Source organism: Ceratotherium simum, chromosome 14 (assembly GCF_057802395.1).
Source record: "Ceratotherium simum simum isolate JZ-2026a chromosome 14, ASM5780239v1, whole genome shotgun sequence".
Lineage (NCBI taxonomy): Eukaryota > Metazoa > Chordata > Mammalia > Perissodactyla > Rhinocerotidae > Ceratotherium > Ceratotherium simum.
Genome location: NC_141913.1, coordinates 64,555,905 through 64,578,577, shown reverse-complemented (window position 1 = coordinate 64,578,577; position 22,673 = coordinate 64,555,905). Strand labels below are relative to the sequence as shown.

The window sequence follows — 22,673 nt, the reverse complement described above, 5'->3', positions numbered from 1 at the left end:
CCAGGCTGCAGCTAATCTTGTCCTTTACAAGAAGCCTTGCCTGAGTTCTGTGGAATGCTGTTTTTGTGTTGATTTCTCAAGTGATTTGGCGTAGTTCCTTCTCACAGCAGCCGGCCTCACAGATGCTGGGATGGAGTCTCCTCGGGGCACCTGCGCCCGGGCCCCACGGGGCGCTCTGCTGCCCCTGCTCGGTGTGGGTGGGCAAGTCCCTGCCGAGTGGACAATTAGGGCTTCAGTAGCCAGCTCTCAGTGACCCTCCCTCTTCGGAGGTGGCTGGGTGTGGGCTCAGGCCCATGGGAGTGAGAGGCGAGTGGGGAAGCTGGCAGTTGTCTCTGGGTCTCCTTGTTTTCAGGGGAAGCTGGGAAATCAGACTGTGACCCAGGACCTCCAGACTTTGTTGTCTTGACCACTAGCTCAAGTTTTGGAAACACCCTTCAGGCCACACTGCAGGCCGGTCCTAGTGGAGTCGTGCTTCAGGATAGCCAGGCTGGATTTGAGGCTGGGACTTTGCAGGGTGCCGTGCCCAGGCTTCACCTTGGAGATGGTGGTTCTGCAGGTTTGCAGTGGGCCTGAATGGACCGTCATAGCTCCAGGGATTCTGGTGGCTATGGTGGAGACCCCCAGCTGGTGTATGAAGGGCTGTGCTGTTCTCAGCCCCTGAGGTTTGGGGTCTTCCGATGGGCCCAGCTGGTGCCTGTCGTTGGACTGTGGTTCTGGCCTCCAGGAGCTTGTGGCTGAGTTGGTGAGACAGTCAACACACTGGAAAAAGGTCAGCAGGAAGCCTGGGGCTTGTGGCTGGGTGAGCTAGATGGAGTGGGGGGTTTGGAGAAGAGAGTGGGTAGGAGTCCTGGGTCGGGGGTCAGTGAGGTCTGGGTCGGGAGTCAGTGAGGTCTGGGTCGGGGGTCATTGAGGTCTGGGTCGGGGGTCAGTGAGGTCTGGGTCGGGGATCAGTGAGGTCTGGGTCAGGGGGTCAGGGAGGCCTGCATTGGACATCAGGGTCTTAGGTTGGGCTAGGGGGCTATGCCTCTGGCCACTTCTCCTCCTCTCTGGTGGGAGGTGGGCGGAACTTGGTGCCCTGGCCCCCTGCTGCTCTGCTCACACCTTGGGCTGCTCTGGCCAGGACCCTCTCCCCCAGGCAGGAGGCAGGGCTGCTGACTCCTTGTGCAGAGCTGCCTGTCCTTCTCTGGACTCTGGAACGAGTCTTAGCGGGGAAGCAGGTGGTCTGGAAACTGTCTTGCTGGTGGCAGCAGAGCCCTCTGCAGAAAGGTGTGGGACACCTGGCCGTGGTGGCGGGAACTCAGAGGACATGCTCACCCTCTTCAGGGGGCCCTGGGTGGGGCCCCGTGATCCCTGGGGAGGGGAGTGTGGTGCTTGGAGAAGCCCTGCATGTGACTCTGAGGGGTCTGCCCTGCTGAGGGGTGTTGTGGGGCCCCAGGCCCTCCCCACCCCAGCTCCGTCCCACTGTGGAGCCTGGAGTTCTGGGCTTCAGTGCCATGGGGCCACCACGGTGTGAGGGGCTCTCCCGGGGGCTGCTCCGGACGTGGCCATGGGGGGCCCTGCGGGACCTCGTGGGAAGACGGACGTGACACCTGTGTCCAGGCTCCTTTGATCCCGTGCTTTCTTGATCCCCCAGGTTCGGAAGGCATTTCGAGTCTCCGCTTCTCTGGCAGAGCATCGTCATGATCCTGACTATGCTGCTGATGTTGAAGCTCTGCACCGAGGTCCGCGTGGCGAACGAGCTGAACGTGAAGCGCCGTTTCTTCGCAGGTTGGTGATCGGCCGCTTTGGGACAAAGCCTTAAATCAGCAGGCAAACCTCGCCTGTGCTCAGGGTGAAGCAGGAGCCACTCTCCTCCGGCGTTGTTGTCTGAGCAGCTTCTCTTTCAGCAAACAGCACTGTTACCGCAACTGATGTTAGCATTTTCAGTACGTTAAGTGACTCGAATTAAACAATTTGTAATGTGAGACAATTCAAGATAATAGTTTCTTCACTGGAATCTGGGCGAGTTATTAACTGATCTTAGTGTTTCATTCTTCGCTGTGACTGTCCTGACGGCAGATTCTGAATCGGGACGGGAGGGGCGTGTCTGTTGGTTTCTTCTCTGGCTGGATCCTGTCAGGGGAAGACGTTGCCCGAGGAGCAGTTTTCTCTCTGACTTTGTGATCGGTCCATAAAACATACCCTTTCAGTGTTACCCTTTACCTGCAGCTGAGTGATCTGGGTCTTCTCTCACGTACCTTGTAAACGTACACCAAGAGTCATGCCTTTGTGGGTCCAGTGAATCGCCACCTGGGGTGGGCGTGCGGGGTCCACATGCTTGGGCAGGACGAATGCTCAGTCCACGCCACTCCTTGGCTTTTTGGTGGCTCAGGAAATAGAAAATACTTCTTATTTTTGCTTTTTCCTTTGAAAAAGCTCTCTCCGAGCTGACGCCCTGTGTTTGGATGTGCGGCTGGTGGGCCTCGTGTGCGGGAGGGGATGCCTCACTTCCGCTTTTTCTCCAGTGACTGAATCTAGGGCAGCTCTTTGATTTTGCCAGCAGTTGTGTGTACAATCTCAGCGGTTGCTCAGAGCGGCGTTTTCTCCAGAGTCTGTTTGGTTCCGGGACTCCTGCGGACTTGAGGTCTTGCCCTCTATTTTTCCCTGCTGTCTCTTTTCTCCCCTTTGAGTGATCCTTTCCCTTGTGTAGCTTCTGTCTTTATGTGAGATCACGTGTGCTAATTTCAGTGTTGCAGCAAATAGGTCAGCCTCCAGCTCTGGGGAGTGGCCTGGACCAGTTAGTATCTCTTACAATGTAGAGATGACCTGTGTGTTTCTGTTCTTTCTCCCCATATTCCCTCCTCCCCTGGGATCTGTTCTCATCCCTCCCTGCTGGGATCTGGGAATTACCGTGGGTCCTGCCTGGAAAGCAGGCTTCTCTAACCCAATCCCATACGAGGTGAGGAGCTGGTCTCTGCAGTTTCTCTTAGATAACAGGCCCACCACCCCTTCACTCTGTGATCTGTGCCCCTTTGAGCCTCACCTTTAATTCGGCATGGGGTCTCATAGCCGAGCACAGAAGGGGCAGTGGAGAGTTATAGTAACCTTTTCGTCACCCAGGGAGGGATGAAAGGCCAGGAGACGGTGTGTGGTGCCCCAGTTGCTTAGTGCTCCCATGCCTTGGGCACTGAAACATGAGACTGGGTTTCACGACCTTGTTTGAAATAGTGTGTGGGCTCTGATGATATAGATGCCAGATACAGCAGGTGTGTGAGCCTCCGGGCCATGGAGCAGACTTAGAGTGTGACATTTATGTGACCTCGTTGAAATACAGAAAGCCTTCAATAGCACGTCTACACGCTCCCCGTCTGCAGATCCCACCAGCAGGGCTTTAGGTCAGCACAGGTGAGGCGAGGGCAGTGGGAGATTTTGTGAGTGGGCAGTTGTGCCTCCTCTGGCGGCCTCTCGTCAGGAAGATTCTTGATATGAAAAGGAGCGAGGTGGTGGATGTCTCATCATTCTCTCTTGACTTCTAGAGTTCTGTGTAAATTCTTCCAAAATGAGTGTTTCTATTCGGGTTAACGAGGGTTGAGTTAAAATGGTGAATCCCAGTTTCCAGGGCTAGGGCTGGAATCTGGATTTTGACAAGCAACCCTCTCTGGTGAGCAGGTTAATGGCCCCCATACGTGTCCATGCCTGGGAACCTGTGGTGTGTCACCTCATGTGGCCAAGGGGCTTTGCAGATGTGCTTAAGGCTGGGCCTCAAGTGGGGAGGTTGTCCTGGATTCTCTGGGTGGGCCTGATGTTGTCACGGGCCCTTAGAGTGGAGGAGGAGGAAGAGCGGGGCGGAGGGGACAGCTGGCTTTGAAGGACGGGGCAGGGTCCTGAGCCAGAGGTGCAGTGGGCTCCGGCGGGCTCTTGAAACTGGAACAGCCCTCATCTTACAGCCGGCAAGGACAGGGGACCTTGGTCCTCCAGCCACAAGGAATTGAATTTTGCAAACAAGCTGAATGAGCAGAAACTGCATTCTTGCCTGGAGACTCCAGAAGGAATGTGTCCTGATTTTAGCCCAGTGAGACCTGTGTTGGACTTCTGGCCTCCCGAACTGTGAGATGATAAATCCGTGTTGTAGGAACTTGTTTTGGCAGCTAACACACTCCTCCCTAAGGGCTGCAGCACCTGGGCTAGATACGCACCTGTGGGTATGCGCCGACACGTGTCGGCCATTGACCTAAGGGCGGGACTTCACAGGCGTGCATGTGGGCAGGGGCTGCATGGCTCTGGCAGCTCACAGGTGGTGGCTGGACTGCAGGTGTCGCTGCCCGTCCCCGCCCAGCCTGCACTCCCTGTGCAGTCAGCTCTGGTGGAAGACGCAGGATGCAGGACAGAGCCTCATGACCCCTGGGCTCCCTGCTGGGCCCCAGACGGCCTCAGGTGGGGAATCCACTTCTGACGTGTTTGAGAATTCTTGAGATTTTCATAGTCAGCACTTTAAATACTTGAATCCAGATCAGATTTACATGTTTTCATGTCTACTACGTATGGGACACACAGGTCCCAGCATACCCCTAAGGGAAGCTTTTAGTGAAATGTGTGGGTTCGTTTCCTCTCATCTGCCAGAAGTTCGTGGGGGGTATGAAAAAACCAAACAGTTGAGGCTGGAAAGCTATGCGATCCCGTAAGCTGAGTGGAAAGCAGGCTGTCCTCTGCTTTCTGGGGGTTCTCGGCTGAGGCTCTGGGGAGGACGCCCGGCCTCAGGAGGCAGAGGTCCTGCGAACTGACCGTGCACAGTACAGTAACGCACGAAGAAAGTTCTGAATAGCCATGTTGCAGTGTTCTCATAGGATGGACAGTCTAAAAAGATAAAAGCTTAAATGTTTTCCAGCTGTCTTCTATGGAGGCTTTTAATTTTGAAGGTCACCAATTCAACTTGAAAGTTAAGGTTAAAGAAACATGAATAGTATTAAGGAGAAAAAGCGGTTACTTAAAAAATCAAATATGTAATTTGTCATAAAGAGCAGCACACGCTCATTGTAGCCATTTTGGGGACGATGGAGGAATACAAAGTAAAAATAAAATATTTTCCATCCCACTGTCCAGAGGTGACCACTTTGAACATTTGGGCACACTTTCCCAGTTTTTCTTTCTTTCTTTCATGTCAGTTTCCTGTCACAAAATAGGGATGATTTTCAAAATTAGGATCAAACTTTTTAAAATGTCTCTTTCCGCTGGAGGTTTTCTCCCTGCCCCTGCTCTAGGGGGTAAGGCTGGGTGTGGGGTGCCCCTTCTGCTCCTGGCCTCCACGGGGCAGGAGACCCAACCTCCCAGGTGGTCTGGGCCCCGGTGGGATGGTGTCCCCAGTGAGGATGATGCCTCTTCCCACCGAGGCCGCGTGTTGTGGGGAGAGATTGCCTAAAGAAGCTAATGTGTGCCCACCGGGTAACTGTGCATTAGGAGTGAATTTGGTCTGTCTCATATGTGCTGTATTTTTCCTTTTCGCTTTTTATGGTGGGGAATTTCAAACATACACAAGAGTAGGGAGAGCAGCATATGATCACATCCACCTCCAGCTGTTTTCTCAGACCCTGTTCACATCCTCTTCCTGCAGGATTTTGAAGCAAATCCTAGACATATTCCATTTGTAAATAGTTTTTAGTGTATCTTACAAGATAAAGACTTTAAAAAAACAGAACGCCCATGCTATTACCACCCATGAAAAATTAATAATCCCTTATTATCAAATACTCAATTTGTATGTGAGTTTCCAGCCGTCTCATCCATTTCCTGATCTTTTGGCAGGTTTGTTTCCTTGAATCAGGCCGCACTCTGTGGTTGTCGGTCATCTTTTTGTTGTTGTTGTTGATGATTTGTCTTTTAATCTACAGGTTCCCCCTGACTCCCCTTCCTCCTTGAAACTCGTCTGTTGCTGCAACGAGATAGTTTGCTCTGTGCACTCAGTGCTTAGTCAATGGTTGGTGGTTGGTGGACCCGCAGCAGCGCCCCCAGAGCGTGTTAGAAATGCAGAGTCTCCACCTCAGGCAGACCGCTGAACCAGACCTGCGTTTTGACAAGACTGCTGAGTGGCTCTCCTGCAGGTTGCACTTTGAGGAGCCCTGCGGAGGTGGCCCCGATCTGCCTTCTGCTGATGGCACCCGTGGTGGTCGCTCACATCTCTCTGTCTCTGGTTTGCCTGTGAAAGAACACTTTACAAAGAAAATGGGATTCAGAGGTCTGACCAGATCCAGGTGTGGTTCTTGTGTTTTCTGCAGGACTGTGGTGTGGTCCACCAGGAGAACGCATTGTCAGCTTGCCAATGCTTGGATGCCGGCAGCAGTGGGTGCTCGGTGCCTGGACCCATGAATCACTGGGGCTGCGGGGCGTGGGTGTGTCTTCGCACGGTCAGACTTAGCCCCTCTGTTAGCTGGAGTGCTTCTCTGAAGAGAGGATTCCCCACAAACTCGATTTGGTCATCCGGGGTGCCATTATAGAGGGAGGGCAGGCAGCTGCGGCCTCTTTCTCTTTTTGCCGGTTTTCAGAATTGGCTCCCTGGCATCTTGCAGTGGTGACCACGTTTGTGTTCACATTGCTCTGAAGGATGGATTCAACGTGTTTGATGACTTGCTCTTCATTGCCGTTATTGTCCTTGTTGAAGCCCCCGTTGCCCCTCTCTGGCCAGCAGGAGCCTCTTCATTTGGCTTCTGACCTGACACACACGAGTGGTCTCTCAGAACCCTGGTCTTGGTGTGACAGGGTGCCCCGTGCTCGCCATCTATGGTTCCTGCCCTGAGCCTCTAATCAGCCATTTCTCCAAGGAGCTCTGGTGTCTGGACATGGCGTTTGGAGACCACAGTCTGGACACTGGGACGCCTGTTGGAGTGCGATTGTCTTTTGGCTTTTTCGGGGGATGGAGCTAGGGAGATTTTTGGTAGTTGAAATACTTCAGGCATGCATGCTGGTACTTCCAGTTTGACTCTTTGCAGAGCCCTTCGTCGTGGCTCTGATCTCCTTCCACGTGCTGCTCAAGGACCTAAGAATAACAGGATATGCACCTGCCTCTCATTACTCACAGCAGCCTCGGGAACGAGCCTGACGCCGACAGCAACGGAGAAGTTCTCTTGTTGGGGGTTCTCAGGATCACACGTTCTGACCGTCAGATTACTGCGTTTCAGTTGTTAGGAATAGTGCCTCTATGGGTGTGCCACCAACAGACTCACAGCTGTTCCATTTTATTTGAGAAGGAAAATTGTTTGTGGCTCCAAGTCAGGTGGTTGAATTCGTCTGACATTTGCCCCAAATCTCAACTCTCAGCATTCCAGAACAGAATTGGCTGGGGAGGTAGGTGGGGGAGGGGGAGTGACTGCCACTGGGTACAGGGTTTCTTTGTGGGGTGATGAAAGTGTTCTAAAATTAGATAGTGGTGGTGGTTGCACAACTCTGAATATACTAAAAATTACTGAATCGTACACTTTAAAAGGTGAGTTTTTTACAGTATGTAATTATATCTCAATAAAGCTGTAAAAACATGTTGGGTGGGGAGGGTCACATACTATTCTGAGAATGAAAGCTGAGGACCCCGCCGCCCCCAGGGGAAAATGATTATGCACAAACCATTCTGCATTTTTGAAGGGACTGTCGATCCTCGGACGTCAGGTCACATGAGCCCTGTAATTCTCTTGCCCCTGCCCCGACACTGACGCAGGTTCCGCTCCTCGTTGTCTGCTCAGTTTTGCCTGGACCACTGTAATCATACCTCCTCCTGGTCCCCAGGTCGTCCTGCATCCCACCTGCAACCGTCATCGCCTCCCTACCCTCCCGTGCTGCTCCACATGGTCTCTCTAGTGCAAGCCTTTCTTCATGTGCTTCCAGCCGTGGGTTTCAAGTTGTGATGAGGACCAAAAGCCCGGGGAAACAGTTGATGGTCTGGCCTCTTGCCATCTGACCACCTTCCCTCCTGCGGGCCCTGCCCTGTGCCCTGGCCGTCCAGAACGGCTACTGCTCCTCTGTTGTAGCTTGTGCTGAGACTTCTGCCTCATCCTCTGTTTTTCCAGTCTCTGGCTGCTCAGCAAGTTACCTCAAAACTTGTTGACTTGAAAGGACAACACTTTTGCTCACGAATCCACTCTTGGAGCAGAGCCTGGTAGGGACAGCCTGACAGCCGTCTGCTTGATCACTCTCGCACTCTCGTTCACTCACTTGTCCTCGCTCATTGGCTCCCTCCTCGCTCACATGTCTTGTGGTTGGTGCTGGCTGTGACCTCAGCAGGCTCTCTGCTGGAACATCCACACGTGGCCTCCTCATGTGGCCTGGGCTTCAAGGGGAGCGTCTGAGAGAGAACTGGGTGGAAGCTGTATCTTTTTAAAGACCTAGTCTTGGAAATCACACAGGATCACTCTTGTAGACTGGAGTGGGCACAGGCTCCCCATAATCAAGGGGAGAGAACATAGCTGCCACCTCCTGATGGGGAGTGGTGAGGGTCTGAGGAGGACGTGGGACTGGAGACGTTGCCGGGGCCATTTTTGAACCTTTGTGCTTGGCCTGGAGTGTTCAGTACAGATTTGTGGAAGTATGTGATGTTGAAGACATTTGTAATGTCTCTCAGCTTCAGAGCTCACTCTCCTCCAGTCTGTCCTACACGAAGGTGTTTTTCTAAAACAGATCTGATCATATTGCTTTCCAGCCAGGAAACCTTGGGTAGTTTGACTGATGTGGGATATAACTCTTCCCACCCTGAACATGCCTGCTGTCCCAGCCTGCTGCTCGCTCATGTCCAGGTAACGCCACAACCACACGCCCTCACGCCTGTGCTTCTGTCCTGGCTGGGCCCTGCTCTTCAGCACATGTAAAGTTCTGATCGTCAGCTTTGGCATCATCAAGCCTGGAGATGAGAAGGGAAACAGAGCATGTTTGCATGTGAACTGCACAAGGAGCTAAATCGAGCTATCTCTCCTGAATCCCCCCCCCCTCGTTCCCTCCCTCTTTGGGGACCTTGATCTTTAGAGGAGGTGCCAATGAATGTTGAAATTAGTCTAAATCTAAGAAATAGAAGCAAAAAGCTGAGAAAATCTGGCCCACTGGGTAGTCAGAACCCAGAAGACCCAGGAGGTGGTACTGCGGGGGCTGGGTGAGGAGGGGAGTCTGTGGTACCACACTGTTGTTTGTAAAACCCTGGCCTCCTCTCTAAGCGGCGTCCGTGAACGTCTGCTGTCCCCAGTCCAGGCAGCAGGTCTGGCATTTGCTTTTAGCAAATCCGTTTACTTGCGTCATTTCCATTGTTGGGTAGAGTCTGCGTTGCCTGGGTCGGATGACCCACACCCTTTGATCCCTCCTCTGCTTGCCGCACTGTTCGTTTAACTGCCTTACTCCCAGACCCCACCTGGAGGTGCTCTGGCCATGTCTCTGAGGGCCCCGGGCTGCTGTCCCGGGCAGTGCAGAGTAGGGAGGTCTCAGGTGGCGTGGGCTGCTGGCGGGAGGAGCAAGGGACCTCGGAACAGAGTCGTCACATGCTGTGTCGGGTGCTCCTGGCTGTGTCACGGAGGGTCAGCTGCCCAGGCGTGCTCACTGGCTCACTGTGACGCGGTGTTGCCCGAGGGCCACGTGCTGGTCCAGTGCGCGTGTTGACCTAGTTTTCCTACAGCCGGAGTTTCTTCCAGCGTGCTCTGAGTTGATCAGGCAGCCTTCTGAAGAGTTCTGACCCTGGGACAACATTACTGTCCCCAAAGCTTGCACACGGATGCATTTCCAGGGGAAGGAGAACTAGCATCTCTGATCTCTTCTGTCGGTGGAGCAGATGCTTGGGGGGCTTGATGCTGCTTCGGACCTTAGAAATTAAATGAAATGTGGTGACTTTTCATTTTTGGTCCCAAATTTTCTCCTCCTACCTCAAGCACTTACTTTGGAAGAGGGTTGGTTTGGAGAAAAATAGTTCAGAAGTGGATTTCCTAATGCACAGAAACCAAAATCTTGTGGTCTTTGTGTTCCAATGGTTTTTTTAAAAGAATGCAAAAAGGGCTGGGAGACACAGCTGCTTACCAGAGTTAAAACCCGTCTGTTTTTGTCTTTTCTCTCCTTCTTTCTGTTTCTCTCTCTTAAATGTAGCTGCAGATAATAAGAATGAAGAGCTCAGAGCCCCGCCCAGGCGGTCCTGTCTGGGTATGTACACGCTGCACGAGGCGCCCCCAGAACACTCGCTCCATTTTGTTCTCTGCAGCTTCGTTCCCGCTGTCATCACTTCCATCTGTGCGCTTCTTGAGCATGCATGTGAGTCGTTTTACCAAGCGTGGCCCCGTCTCCAGCAAACTAACCAACCCACAGCCTGCTCTTTTCAAGCATGAAGTAGTTCCTAGAAGCCTGCCCATTTTCTGTGTGTGTGTGTGTGTGTGTGTGTGTGTGTGTGTGAGAGAGAGAGAGAGAGAGAGGCAGAAAGAAAGAAGGAAGGAAAGAAAGAGAAATTATCATTGTACAAGTTTTGTGATTCTTTTGTTAAATTTATCCCAAAGTATTCTGTTCTTTTTGATGCTATGGTAAATGAGATTGTTTTCTTAATTTCATTTTGGATTGTTCATTGCTACTTTATAGAAATAAAATTGATTTTTGCACACTGATCTTGTATCCTTCAACTTTGCTGACTCATTTATTAGGTCTAGTAGCTGCTCAGTGGGTACTTGAGGGTTTTCTATGTGCAAGATGATGTCGTCTGCAAATAGAGATGGTTTTACTTCTTCCTTTCCAATCCTTTATTTCTCTTTCTTGGCTAGAAGTGGAGAGAGGACGTGCTTGTCCCGTTCCTGATCAGCGAGAAGGCATTTCGTCTTCACCGTTAGTATGGTGTCAGCGGGGTTTTACATGATGCCCTTTATTAGGTTAGGCAAGCGTCCTCCTCTTCTGAGTTTGTGGAGTGTTTTCATTGTGAGAGGATGTTAACGTTTGTCAAAGCTTCTCTGATTGTGTGATTTTTATCCTTTATTATCACGGTGTATTACATGGATTGATTTTGTATGTTGAACCAACCTTGCATTCTTGGGATAAATCCCATTTGATCATGATGTATAATACTTTGTTTTTATTTATTTTTATTTTTATTTTTTTTGTGTGAGGAAGATCAGCCCTGAGCTAACATCCGTGCTAATCCTCCTCTTTTTGCTGAGGAAGACCGGCTCTGAGCTAACATCTATTGCCAATCCTCCTCCTTTTTTCTTTTTTCCCCAAAGCCCCAGTAGATACTTGTATGTCATAGTTGCACATCCTTCTAGTTGCTGTATGTGGGACGCAGCCATGGTGAGGCCGAAGAAGGGGTGCATCGGTGTGCGCCCAGGATCCGAACCCCGGGCCGCCAGTAGCAGAGCGTGCGCACTTAACCGCTAAGCCACGGGGCCGGCCCCTTGATGTATAATACTTTTTATAAGTTGCTAGGTTCTGTTTGCTGGTATTATGTTGAGGATTTTTGTGTCTATGTTTGTAAGAGATATTGGTCTTTTTTTTTTCTTGTGATGACTTTGGTTTTAGTATCAGGATAGTACCGGCCTTATACCCTCCTCCTCTATTTTTTTTTGAAGAGTTTGTGTAGGATTGGTATAAATTCTTTATTAATTAAAAAAAATTACCTAAAATATATTTGACATACGACATTGTATAAATTTAAGATGTACAGCATGTTAATTTGGTACATTTATGTATTATCATATGATTGCCATTGTAGCAATAATTAGCACCACTATCATGTTACGTAATTACCATTTCTTTGTAGTGGTTGGAATAGTTGTAGTCTTTTAGCAGGTTTGCTGGTTATGATACAATATTTGTTGTCTATATTCACTGTATTGTGCATTAGATCTCTAGGCCTGACCAACTACTCATTGCAAGTTTATCAGTTCTTTAAACGTTTAGTAGCATTATCGAGTGAAGCCATCTAGGCGGGGCTTTTCTTTGTGGGGTTTTAAAATTATGAATTCAATCTCTTGTTATAAGTCTACTCAGATTTTCTATTTTTTCCTGAGTTAGTTTTCATAGTTTCTTTCTTGGAATTTGTCCATTTACTCTGTTATCTGATTTGTTGGCATACAGTTGTTCTCAGTATTCTCTTGTAATCCTTTTTATTTCTGTAAGGTTGGTAGAAATAGTCCCTCTTTCTCTTTTTGAGTCTCCTCTCTCTCTCCTTTATCTTTTGGTCATTCTAGCTAAAAGTTTGTCAATTTTATTGAATTTTTTCAAAGAATCAACTTTTGGTTTCATTGATTTTCTTTCTATTTTCTAGTTTTTTCCACTGTAGTATTTACTGTTTCTTTCCTTCTGCTCCCTTTGGGTTTAGTTTGCTCTTTTTCTAGTTTCTTAAGGTGGAAGTTTAGGTTATTGATTTGAGATTTTTTTCTTTCTTCTTTTTTCATATGACATTTACAGCCATAACTTCTTTCTAAAGAATGCTTTAGCTGCATCCTATAAGTTTTGGTATGTGTTTTTATTTCTGTTGATCTTAAAATATTTTCTAATTTCCTTCAAGATTTCTTCTTTGACTCACTTGTTATTTACGAGTGTTTTGTTTAATTTCCACATATTTGTGAATTCTCCAAATTTCCGTCTGTTATTGATTTCTAATTTAATTCCATTGTAGTTTTGGGAACATATTTTTTATTATTCCAGTCATTTTAAATTGAGGCCTAGCAGATGGTCTCTCCGCGAGAGTGTTCCGTGTGCTGTTGAGGAAGGTGTGTATGTGCTTTTGTCAAGTAGAGGGGATGGGTGTCTCTTAGGTTTTACAGCCTTGTTCGAGTCTTCCTGTTCCTGATCCCTCTAATTATTATGTCCGTTACTAAGAGTGTGTTTTGAAATCTCCAACTATTTTTGAATTATTTGTTTCTCTTTTCATGTCTGTGAGTTTTTGCTTCCTGTATTTTGGGGCACTGTTGTTAGATGCGTATATATTTATAGTTTTATCTTACCGATAGATTGAGCCTTTTACTGTTTAAAATTTCCCGTATTTCTAGTAATATTTGTTTGCTTTAAAGTCTATTTTTTCTGATATTAGTATAGCTACTGCAGATCCATTGTGGTTGCTGTTTGTATGGTATATATTTTTACATTCTTTTACCTTTTTTTTGAGTGAGGAAGATTGGCTCTGAGCTAACATCTGTGCCAGTCTTCCTCTATTTTGTATGCGGTACACCTACCACAGCATGGCTTGATGAGTGGTGTGTAGGTCCTCGCCCGGGATCTGAACTGGTGAACCCTGGGCCACCAAAACGGAGTGTGCAAACTTAACCGCTGTGCCACTGGGCCAGCCCCTCCATTCTTTTACTTTTAACTTATTTGTATTTTTGAATCTAAACTGTGTTTTTTGTAGATAGCATATAGAGAGTCTTTTAAAAAAAAATTCGTTCTGCCAATTCTGCCATTTGGATTGTTGAATTCATTCATATTTAATGTAATTAGGATGCTTGGTTTACATCTGCCATTTGATGTTTTGTTTTCTATACGTCCTCATGTCTTCTTTCCCCCAACTGTTCCTCCTTTACTGCTTTCTTTTGTATTAAGCAAATCTTTTCTAGCATAATATTTTAATTCTTTTAATGATCTTTTTTTTTTTAAAGATTCAGCCTGAGCTAACATTTGTTGCCAATCTTCCTTTCTTTTCTTTTCTTTTTTTTCCCCTGCTCAAAGCCCCAGTTTCTAGTTGTATATTCTATTTATAAGTCCTTCTTGTTCTTCTGTGTGAGCCGCCACCACAACATGGCAACTGACAGACAGGTGGTGTGGTTCCGCAACCAGGAGCTGAATCTGGGCCACTAGAGCAGAGGGTGCTGAACTTCAACCACTACACCATCAGCGCTGGCGCTAACATCTTTTTAACTATGTATATTTATTATTTTCTTAGTAGTTGCTCTAAGGCTTGTAATATGCATCTTACCAGAATCGACTTCAGATTTATACTAACTTAATTTTTTAATCAGTTGAGAGGAAAGGAGAAGAAATAAGCACTTATATTGTCTTTTGCAATTACCTACCTAATTACCTTTACCTACACTCTTTGTTTTTCTCACGTGGGTTAGAATTACTGCGTGATGTCCCCTGCTTTCAGCATGAAGAACTTATTTTTAGTGTTTCCCATAAGGTGGGACTGCTGACAATGAATTCTCCTAGTTCTTGTTTATCTGGGAATGTCTTTATTGTGCCCTTGTTTTAAAAAAAAGTTTTTCTGGATGTAAGAATCTTGGTTGACAGTTTATTTTCTTTTCAGCATTTCGAGTATGTCATTTTTCTCTTGCCAATTTCAAGATTTTGTCTTTTTCTTCAGCCTTCAACATTTAGATGGTAATGTGTGAGAGTAGGGATCTCTTTGTTTTTATCCTTTTTGGAGTTTGTTGAGCTTCTTGGGTGTGCAGATCAATATTTTCATCAAATTTGGGAAGTTTTCATTAATTACTTCTTTGGCTGTTTTTCCTCTTCCTTTCTCTCTCTCGTCTCCTTCAGTACACCCATCATGCATATATTGGTGCACTTAATATTGTTCCACATTTCTCTGAGGCTCTGTTCATTTTTTTTTTTTTTTTTTTTTAAGATTTTATTTATTTTATTTTTTCCCCCCAAAGCCCCAGTGGATAGTTGTGTGTCGTAGCTGCACATCCTTCTAGTTGCTGCATGTGGGACTCGGCCTCAGGATGAACGGAGAAGTGGTGCCTCGATGCGCACCCGGGATCCGAACCCGGGCCGCCAGCATCGCAGCGCGCGCACTTAACCACCAAGCCACAGGGCCGGCCCTCTGTTCATTTTTCTTAATTCTATTTTCTCATTCCTCAGATTGCATAATCTTTATTAATCTATCTGCAAGTTCACTGATTCTTCTGCTTGCGAAAATGTATTGTTGGGCCCCTATAGTGAATTTTTATTTCAGTAATTGTACTTGGCAATTCCAGAATTTTCATTTGGTTTTCTCTCTCTTTTTCTTTTTTTTAAATAATTTCTGTCCTTTATTGATGTTCTCTATTTGATGAGGTGTCACCATATCTTCCTTTAATTCTTTATGTATCATTTCCTTTAGTTCTTTAAACATATTTATAATAGCTCTTTGAAGTCTTTTCTGCCAAGTCAAATGGCTGTGCTCCTTCAAAAGCAATTTGTTTCTTTTTTCTTTTCTTCTGTATATGGGCCACTTTCCTGTTTCTTTGCATTTTCCCAAATATTTTGTTGAAAACTGGATCTTTTTAGCTAAAATATTGTAGCAGCCCTGGATACTGATCCCCCACCCTGGTTGGGGGGCCTGTTTACTTGTTTATATGTTTAGTGACTTGGCTAGACTGTGCAGTCTCTGAGCCTGTCCTCCCAGGCAGGGCTGTGGTTCCAGCTGTCTTTCACTCTTCTTGATTCCCCTGTCAAGCTTCTGGGTGGTCTGTCACCAATGGCATCATACTCACCTGTGGGCCTCCACTAATTGCTAGCTGATTGCTCTGTTGGTTTTGACAGCACCCTGGGGCAAGGGCTGCTCCAAGGTGTGATCCAGTTAAAGTCAGGCAAGGGTGTCTCAGGCTAGTCTGACAATTGCTGTGTCCCTGGGAGGTCTCTTCTTAGCTGTGTCTCTCTGATAAACTCTGAGCAGTTCTGCCGTTTAGCTTGTTGGTATCATGGAGCTGCCAGCTTCCTCTTCATCACAGAGCTGCCAGCTTCCTCTTCATCACAGAGCTGCCAGCTTCCTCTTAATTGCTCGATCACCAAATTCTCCATTGTTTTAGTCAGTGCCGTGCTCTGTTCCAGGACAGTTCCCCCTTTGGGGAGCACTACAGAGCTCTCTGTTTTTGTGCCCCCACTTCCAGGGCAGAACCTCTGAACCCTTGCTCCGGAGCTGGTGGCAGGGGCAGCAGTGGCCTTTCTTGGAGTGAGACCACTGCCTTAAGGCAGGCACTGGGGGTTGCAGCCCCTGGTGTTCTTGGCTTCCCCTCCTGGTGTGGAGCCTCCACCCTAAGAACAAGCTAAGGCAGAAGCGGTGTTGTGCACCTGGGGTGAGATTTGTCCTGCGGGTGGGGGCCGGGTGGGGGGAGGGAGCCCCTACTTCTTGGCCTCTCTTGCCTGGAATAGAGCAGGAGCTGAGCAGGGGGATGAGACGTGCTGGGGGCCTGCACCTCCTGGGAGAAGCCATTGCCTGGACTGGGAGCTGGGGCGGGGCCCATCTTCCCGGCCACCCCCCCTGGAGTGGCGCTTCACTTAGGGTAGGGGGCAGCAGGTCATGTCTCAAGTGCTCTTTTCTTAAACAGATGTTTCTCCATTGCTGTATGCCCTTCGCACACTTCCCAGAAGCTTTAAATGGCTGTTTTTGATGACGCACAGCCGTTGGTGGTTGTTTTGCTGGGGAGAGGTCTGCAGAGACCCTCATGCCCCCATTCTGGAAGCGCCTGTCCCCCTCTGTAGTTAACCCCTCTGAGAGACCCTGGCGGCCAGAGTGATGGAGGATTTTCAGGCCAGGAGAGCAACGGGCTTTTCTGTTTCTGTTTGCAGCTGCAGTGACAGAGGGACTCGGGCCTCATGTTTTCCTATTGGTTTGGTGTCAGGTGGCTGATACCGTAGGGTGTTCACCGGAACAGACGGCTACGTCCTCCGTTAAGTTTTTAGAAGTAGCTTAAAACTTTAATTTTAGTGAAAGTGCTATTTTGATTTGGGGAAAAACTATTTCCCTCAGACCCCCTGCGCCGAGGCCGTTCTGGTGCACTTTCTGCCGAGTCCAACCCTGTGTGGTTGTCACGAGCCACACAGAAGCTGTTCAAGCTTGTCTGTGGTTCTGTCAGCCAGAGTCACCCAGCTTGCTGGGCAGAACAGCAGAGCAAGGAACACAGTGCCCCAGCCGCTGGCCTCTCTCATGGTCCATTGGGGTGCCCCACTCAGCAGAAACTAGCAGCAAGGGCCTGAGATGTGATAGGGAGAGAAAAAGGCTCCTGCAATTCAGAGGAGCCAGAAAGACTCACCAACCACAAAACCCATAATGGAGCTCACCTCCCTGCCTGGGGCAGCTACAGGACATGAGGGACTCACCTCTCTGAGTTGGGCAGCCGTGGGGACACGATGGACTCACCCTCTGGCAGCCACAGGGACATAGTGGACTCACCCTCTGGCAGCATTTTTGAGTGAAGGGTCATGTCCCTTCTCACTGGTCAGTCCTGCACAGTGTGCTGGGCTGGGCTGGGGTGGGGACCATTGTCTGGGTCTCTGCTCCTCTGGCTGTAGCAGTGGCCTCTTGTTATGCTGTGCCTGCCTGCCTTGGGCAAGGGTGATGTTGGGGGTGGACGGGACTGAAGGTGGGTCAGTAAAGTGAGCCCAGGCTGTGGAGGCTGAGAAGGGCACTCATACTCATTCTGCATCCAGATCGTCAGGATCACGTGAAGCGGGAGGGCTGTGTAGGCCTTGGGCCCCCTCCCCTAGTGGGTGTCTGCTGGCTCCCAGGCCACAGCTTCCTGCAGGTCAGCCCCTCTTGCCCCTGGACGCCACCGAGCCCCTACCCTGGGCTTTCTCAGATGGACCCCACAGCGCCCACACCTGTAGGACTGGCATCCCTGCTTCCTTTTTGGATGTGGGGCTGGAGGTCAGGGCCATGTCCCAGGACGGGGTCAGTGGGCTCTTAGCGGAGTCAAATAAATAAGTCAACCTGCCTGGAGGCGTGTGGGGCTGCCCAACAGAAGCCATGTGATAAAAGCTGTGCTTTAGTTTGAACCAGGCTTTTGAGGGAATGGGATATTTGTTTTGTTTTCATGGAGAGTTGATTTTTACATCTTTAAAAAAATTGTGGGAACCATCACACAGTTAAGGCGGGACTGCAGTCCAGTTTTGTTCTTGAACTATTTGAGAATAAGCCGCTGAGTGGACCCTTGATGGCACCCTGATGCTCTAGTGTCTGGGTCCTAAAAACAGGGACCTGCAGGTCTGTGACCACGCTGCACTGGCCCCGATCGACTGCCCCGTCCGATTAGCCCTGACACGTCCCTGCCATCGACCCCACGTCCCGCCCGGTTTCTCAGTGACGTGAGACAGGATCCTGTCGGAGTCACCCTCGTGTTTGGTGGTCTTCAGGCTCCTCCAGCGTGGAGGGTCTGGTCCGTGGATCCCGGGGATCAATTCCAGACCAGTGGTTCTGGAGGCCCCAGGCAGCTAGTCTGAGGTTCCCCGGGCTGCATTTGTGTTCCCAGCGCCTCCTGTGGGGGCGGCGTGGGGCCATTCCGGTGCTGCCCATCTCCACTGCTGACAAACACCTGCCTCTGGGGAGGCACCTTGAACCAGATCCCGTTCCTCCGCAGGCTTTCATTGTGTTCCTGTGTTTAATGACGGCAGCAGGGATGTGTGGCTTCCTGCTCTTGACTCCGAATAAACCCATGTCTGCTGAGCCTGCAGGTGGGTCCCCGCATCCTGCAGAGGTGCCTTCATTCCTGGGGCGCCTCCCTACCTTCCGCCACTTCGAGGTGGTCCAGGTGTGTCAGTGCAGCCTCTGCCTGGCCCAGGAAGCAGCCCCACCCAGCAGCCTGGACCCTACTAGTGGGAAGGGGGTGCTTTTGCAGGTTGTGAGGCGAGCATGGTGAACAGCGCTGGGGCCCGGGGGGGCCACCAGGTGGGAGGGTGGAGCCCGAGTGGCGGGAAGGGGCCTGGCTTGGTCCCGGCCTCCTTGGGTTTGGTTCTCTTCACCAGAAACCAGTGATGACGTGGGTACCCTGCCGGCTCGCTAGGCCCCAGAGAAGTGGTGCAGCGTCACTATCGTTGATGGAGCTGTGGCAGGCGGAGTCAGCCATGGTGGGGGAAAGAGGCGACATGTCCCCCAGCCACGTGAACTTTGGTAGGCCCCAGAGAAGTGGTGCAGCGTCACTGTCATCGATGGAGCTGTGGCAGGTGGAGTCAGCCATGGGGGGTGGGGAAGAGGCAACGTGGCCCCCAGCCATGTGGACTTTGTTTTTAAACATAGCTGACGTTGAGCATCAATATGTGCCAGGCCCTGTTTTAAGTCTTTTATGTGAAATTACTAATTTAATTCTCACGTCGGCCTATGCAGAGGGTGCTATGATTAACTCCATTTTACAGATATGGAAACTGAGACACAGAGAGGTTGGGTCACTAGGCAGGAGGCCACGCAGCAGTAGGTGGCAGGCTGGGGCCCCGGAGCCTGCGTTAATGCCCCATCTCCACCCATGAGCCCTCTGCGTGTCTGTTCCCGTCACCCTTGGGAGCCCCGCCCCCTCTGGTGGGGTTGGCTCTCACCACAGGCGCAGGCTGTGTCCCCACTCTGCCTGGACATCACTGCCGCCCCTTGCTGTGCCCTCCTCTCCATAGGAGTCCAAGGGAGACGTCTGAGCCTCCCGTCCACTTGTTGGCCACAGGGCCTGGGGCTGACTGCTGTGTCCCCCACCCCCACCCGCCCCTCACACCTGGGTAGAACCCAGGGCAGAACCTGGCACCGTGTGGAGCCCGTGTTCCTGCAGGTGGGGCGGTGGGGCCCTGCTGTGGCGGAGGCGACGCTGGGCTTCACACACAGGAGCAAAGCCCCTCTGCTCCCACCTTGTTCCTGCTCTCCACACGACAGCTGCCCCCAGGCCTCAATGGTGCGCATAGCCTATAAGCCTGGGGGCCGTTGACTCTGCTCTGAATCTGGTCCAGCCCAGGGCCCTCAGGGTGACAGAGTGTGGTGGCCTCCGAATCCCAGGTGACCTGGGCAGACAACCCCCGGCTGGGCTGGCCTGGGCCGAGTAAAATGCCGGACAGCGCTGCCCAGTGAAACGCAGTGCCAACCAGAAAGGGAGCCGCTGTGTAATTTAAAGTTTCTGAGTAGCAGATTAGAAAAGTGAAAAGAAACTAGCAAAATTAATAACGGTGTACTCTTTACCAAAATATTATCATCTCAGCACGTAACCTCTATAGTGATTATTAAAGGGATATTTTCTGTTGTCTTTTTCGCATGAAGCCTTTGGAATCAGGTGTGTGTCCCACACTCGGCATGTGCGCCCCCTCGCCTTGCTGGAGGCTCAGGGCCGACGCTGGTCAGTCGGCCTGCGGCCCCTGTGGGACGAGCTGCTCCTCAAGGAGGGGCACTGCTGTGTCAGCGTGCGTCTGAACCGGGTCTCGGGGTTGGAAACGTAGTTTTTCCTTTGGTTCTGACAGCTGACACTTTCCTGGCTGTTGCTGTGGTGACTGACGGTTTCTGGGCTAACAGGCCCAGCGTGAGGAGCCATCTGCTCTGATGTCCTCTCTCCGCCGGGCGGGTCTTTTGATGCTGTGGCCGGATTGCCTGACTGGGAGGTTTGCAGGCTCCCGTCTCCCTGTTGGTTCACAAATGCAGAGATGGGAGCATGAAGCGCTGCACTGTTGCTGTCGCCTGGGAGGGCTGAGTGCTGGGGTCTGTGTCGCCGTGTGGGGGAGGGGGCCGCCCTCCCTGGAGGGTCTGATGTGACATCTCTTCGAATCACTGCAGACGCAACCTCCCTCCCTGCCCCGGCACCCTGCCCTTTCCGTGGAGGAGTGGTCTTGGCTTTTCCCTGCTGCTGGCGCCTCCCCACCTGGAATGCCCTGGATTCCTCGTGGTCTGGAGTTAGCTCCCTTAGGGGCCTTGCATGCTGAGTGCGCGTAGGGTCAGGGTGGGTGTGGGCTACCCCAGGGCGTACAGGGAGATGGTCCTGCCTCTGTGGTTCTCGGGTCAGTGGGTCCAGGCCATCAAGATCGACTGTAGCATTTTGTGGTGAATTGCCCTCCACATCCGCAGGCTGACAGACGAGATGTGGGGTCGGGGAGGCAGGCTGGGCTCACGCTCTGGAACAGGGCCCCTCCTGCACCGTTGTCTCATGTCACAGAAGGCACGCGGTCGCTGCAGCAGCCCTAGGAGGCCCTTGGAACCTGTCCTTCTCCTCCCTCAGGAGTGACCCTACTTGAGAGGGAGCTGCTGCCACGCGGTCATCAGGGTGTCCTGTCCTAGTTACTGGTCCCAGTCCCGAGACCAGCCTCAGCTCATCCAAGAACTTGGCCCCTCGCTGGCCCTGCCTCATCATGGACCTGGTCTGTGGCCCCACCCCTTTCCCTGGAGTAGTGGCCTTGTCAGGACGGCCCCTCAGCATTCACAGCTTCCCCTGGGGGCAGGGGGCAGCGTGGGCGGGTCAGGGCAGGAGCCCGGGGTCCAGCACTGGCAGCTTCCGGGAGAGCCCTCAGCACTCTCTGTGCCTCTTGGGGTGCGTGGGGATCTTCTGGGAACGGCTGTCCCTGGAAGTGGGGTGTGGAGAAGCCCCACGGCCTTGTGTGTCGTGGGCTGTGGGGCTCATGCCACTTTCTCTGAGGCTTTTGGTCATCGTCGTGGCCACTGCGAAGCTGCCACTGGGGAGGGAGCCCACCCCGTCCTCCGCCAGCAGGGTCCCCAGGGCCTGGACCTCAGAGTGGGGCCATCATTTGTCACCCTCCTGCTTCTCGGGGAGCAGGAGGGACCACGCCTGAACTGATGGGGACAGGCCACACGGGGGCGCTTGTGGGCTTCCGCGGTCTGGAGTTGAGTGTAATCTGCAGAGCTGCCCGAGCGTTTACATAACTGTTCTGTCCTTAGTGGGGGTCTCAGGATGAGCCGGCCAGGAAACGACCTGTGTGGCCAGGATCTCCTGCTCCCAGACCGTCGGGCAGGCAGGTGGGCCGGGGTCTCTGTCATTCCTGCCCCTTGATGCAGTCCTCGGTTTACCAGCACGGACTTGTTCCTCTTCTAGCGGACAGGCCCGCAGAGCTGGGGCATGTTGTTCCCCCCAGGGCGGCTGGGGCTGAGCTGGGGCTGGACCTGGGCCTCTCTTTCCACCCGGCCCAGGCCCTCTGGCACCATGAGGCCCGAGGGGTGTTGGGAGGTGCCCCGGCCACCGTGGCACCCGACCCTCGGGCGGTGTTGGCAGCGTGCTGGCTTTCCACAGCATCCAACAGAGATGACAAGATCTCATAACAAGACAATAGGATCTTGTAACAGAAGACAGACCCCCTCGGCCGTCCATCACGTTCCTGCCTGAGGTGACGGTCAGAGAAGCGGCTGCCCGCGTCCCCTCAGGCTGGTCAGTGGGAACTCAGTTGCCAACAGCCTCCTTTTCTCTTTGAAACATGACCTCACATTTGAGAGAAGGAAGAAGTTGTTACGTTGCGATTGGTGAGCGGTTGTATGTTTTTGAATCAGCTCTGTGGAGGTGTACTTCACATACAATAAATGCTCCATTTTAGGTGGGAATGCTCTTTTAGGACAGTCACTGGGGGCCCTGGAGGAGCTTTGGTTTTCGGGGGGTGGGTGGTGCATGTTCCCTGCACGTACCCTGTGCCACCATTGGGGCTCGTGTCCCCATCTAGTCACATGATCCTAGTTTTCATGTAGTTGTCTCAATGATCTGACAGTGTAGCCTGCACAGGGCCTGCTGGTGGCAGGGCGGGCACTGCCATCCTGAGGCTCAGGGACGGTAGCCCTTGTCTCAGTGTCACACAGCCTGTCTCAAAGTCACAGGCACATCTGAAGGTCACATGTCTGGCGGGGTGCCGTCCATTGGCCTCCACGCCCTGTTCTCTCGTCTTTGGATGGGGGAGGCAGCGTTGCACGAGGATCTGGGTTCAGATCTTGTGCATCCCTTCAGCCGAGTGGCTCTGCCTCAGTATCCCCCATATTTGAGTTGTGTGGGGTTCAAGGCGCTGATGTAAGGAGCCCTCTGGGGGGCGGGCCGAGCACCTGCAGACGTGCCTGCTGGATA

At 51.3% G+C, this 22,673-nt stretch overlaps 1 protein-coding gene across 4 annotated transcripts in view; it reads left to right on the top strand.

Annotated features, from left to right (window-relative positions):
• Positions 1 to 22,673, top strand: part of SLC66A2 (solute carrier family 66 member 2) — a 74,123-nt gene that overhangs the window by 6,037 nt on the left and 45,413 nt on the right. For 2 of the 4 annotated variants that reach the window (XM_087439383.1, XM_087439382.1), the window contains 2 exons: positions 1,634 to 1,767; positions 10,075 to 10,236. In XM_087439383.1, the coding sequence (XP_087295509.1) occupies positions 1,634 to 1,767; positions 10,075 to 10,236 (296 nt within the window). The remainder of the gene's footprint in view (positions 1 to 1,633; positions 1,768 to 10,074; positions 10,237 to 22,673) is intronic. The other 2 variants (XM_087439384.1, XM_004422653.3) reach the window with 2 other exon arrangements.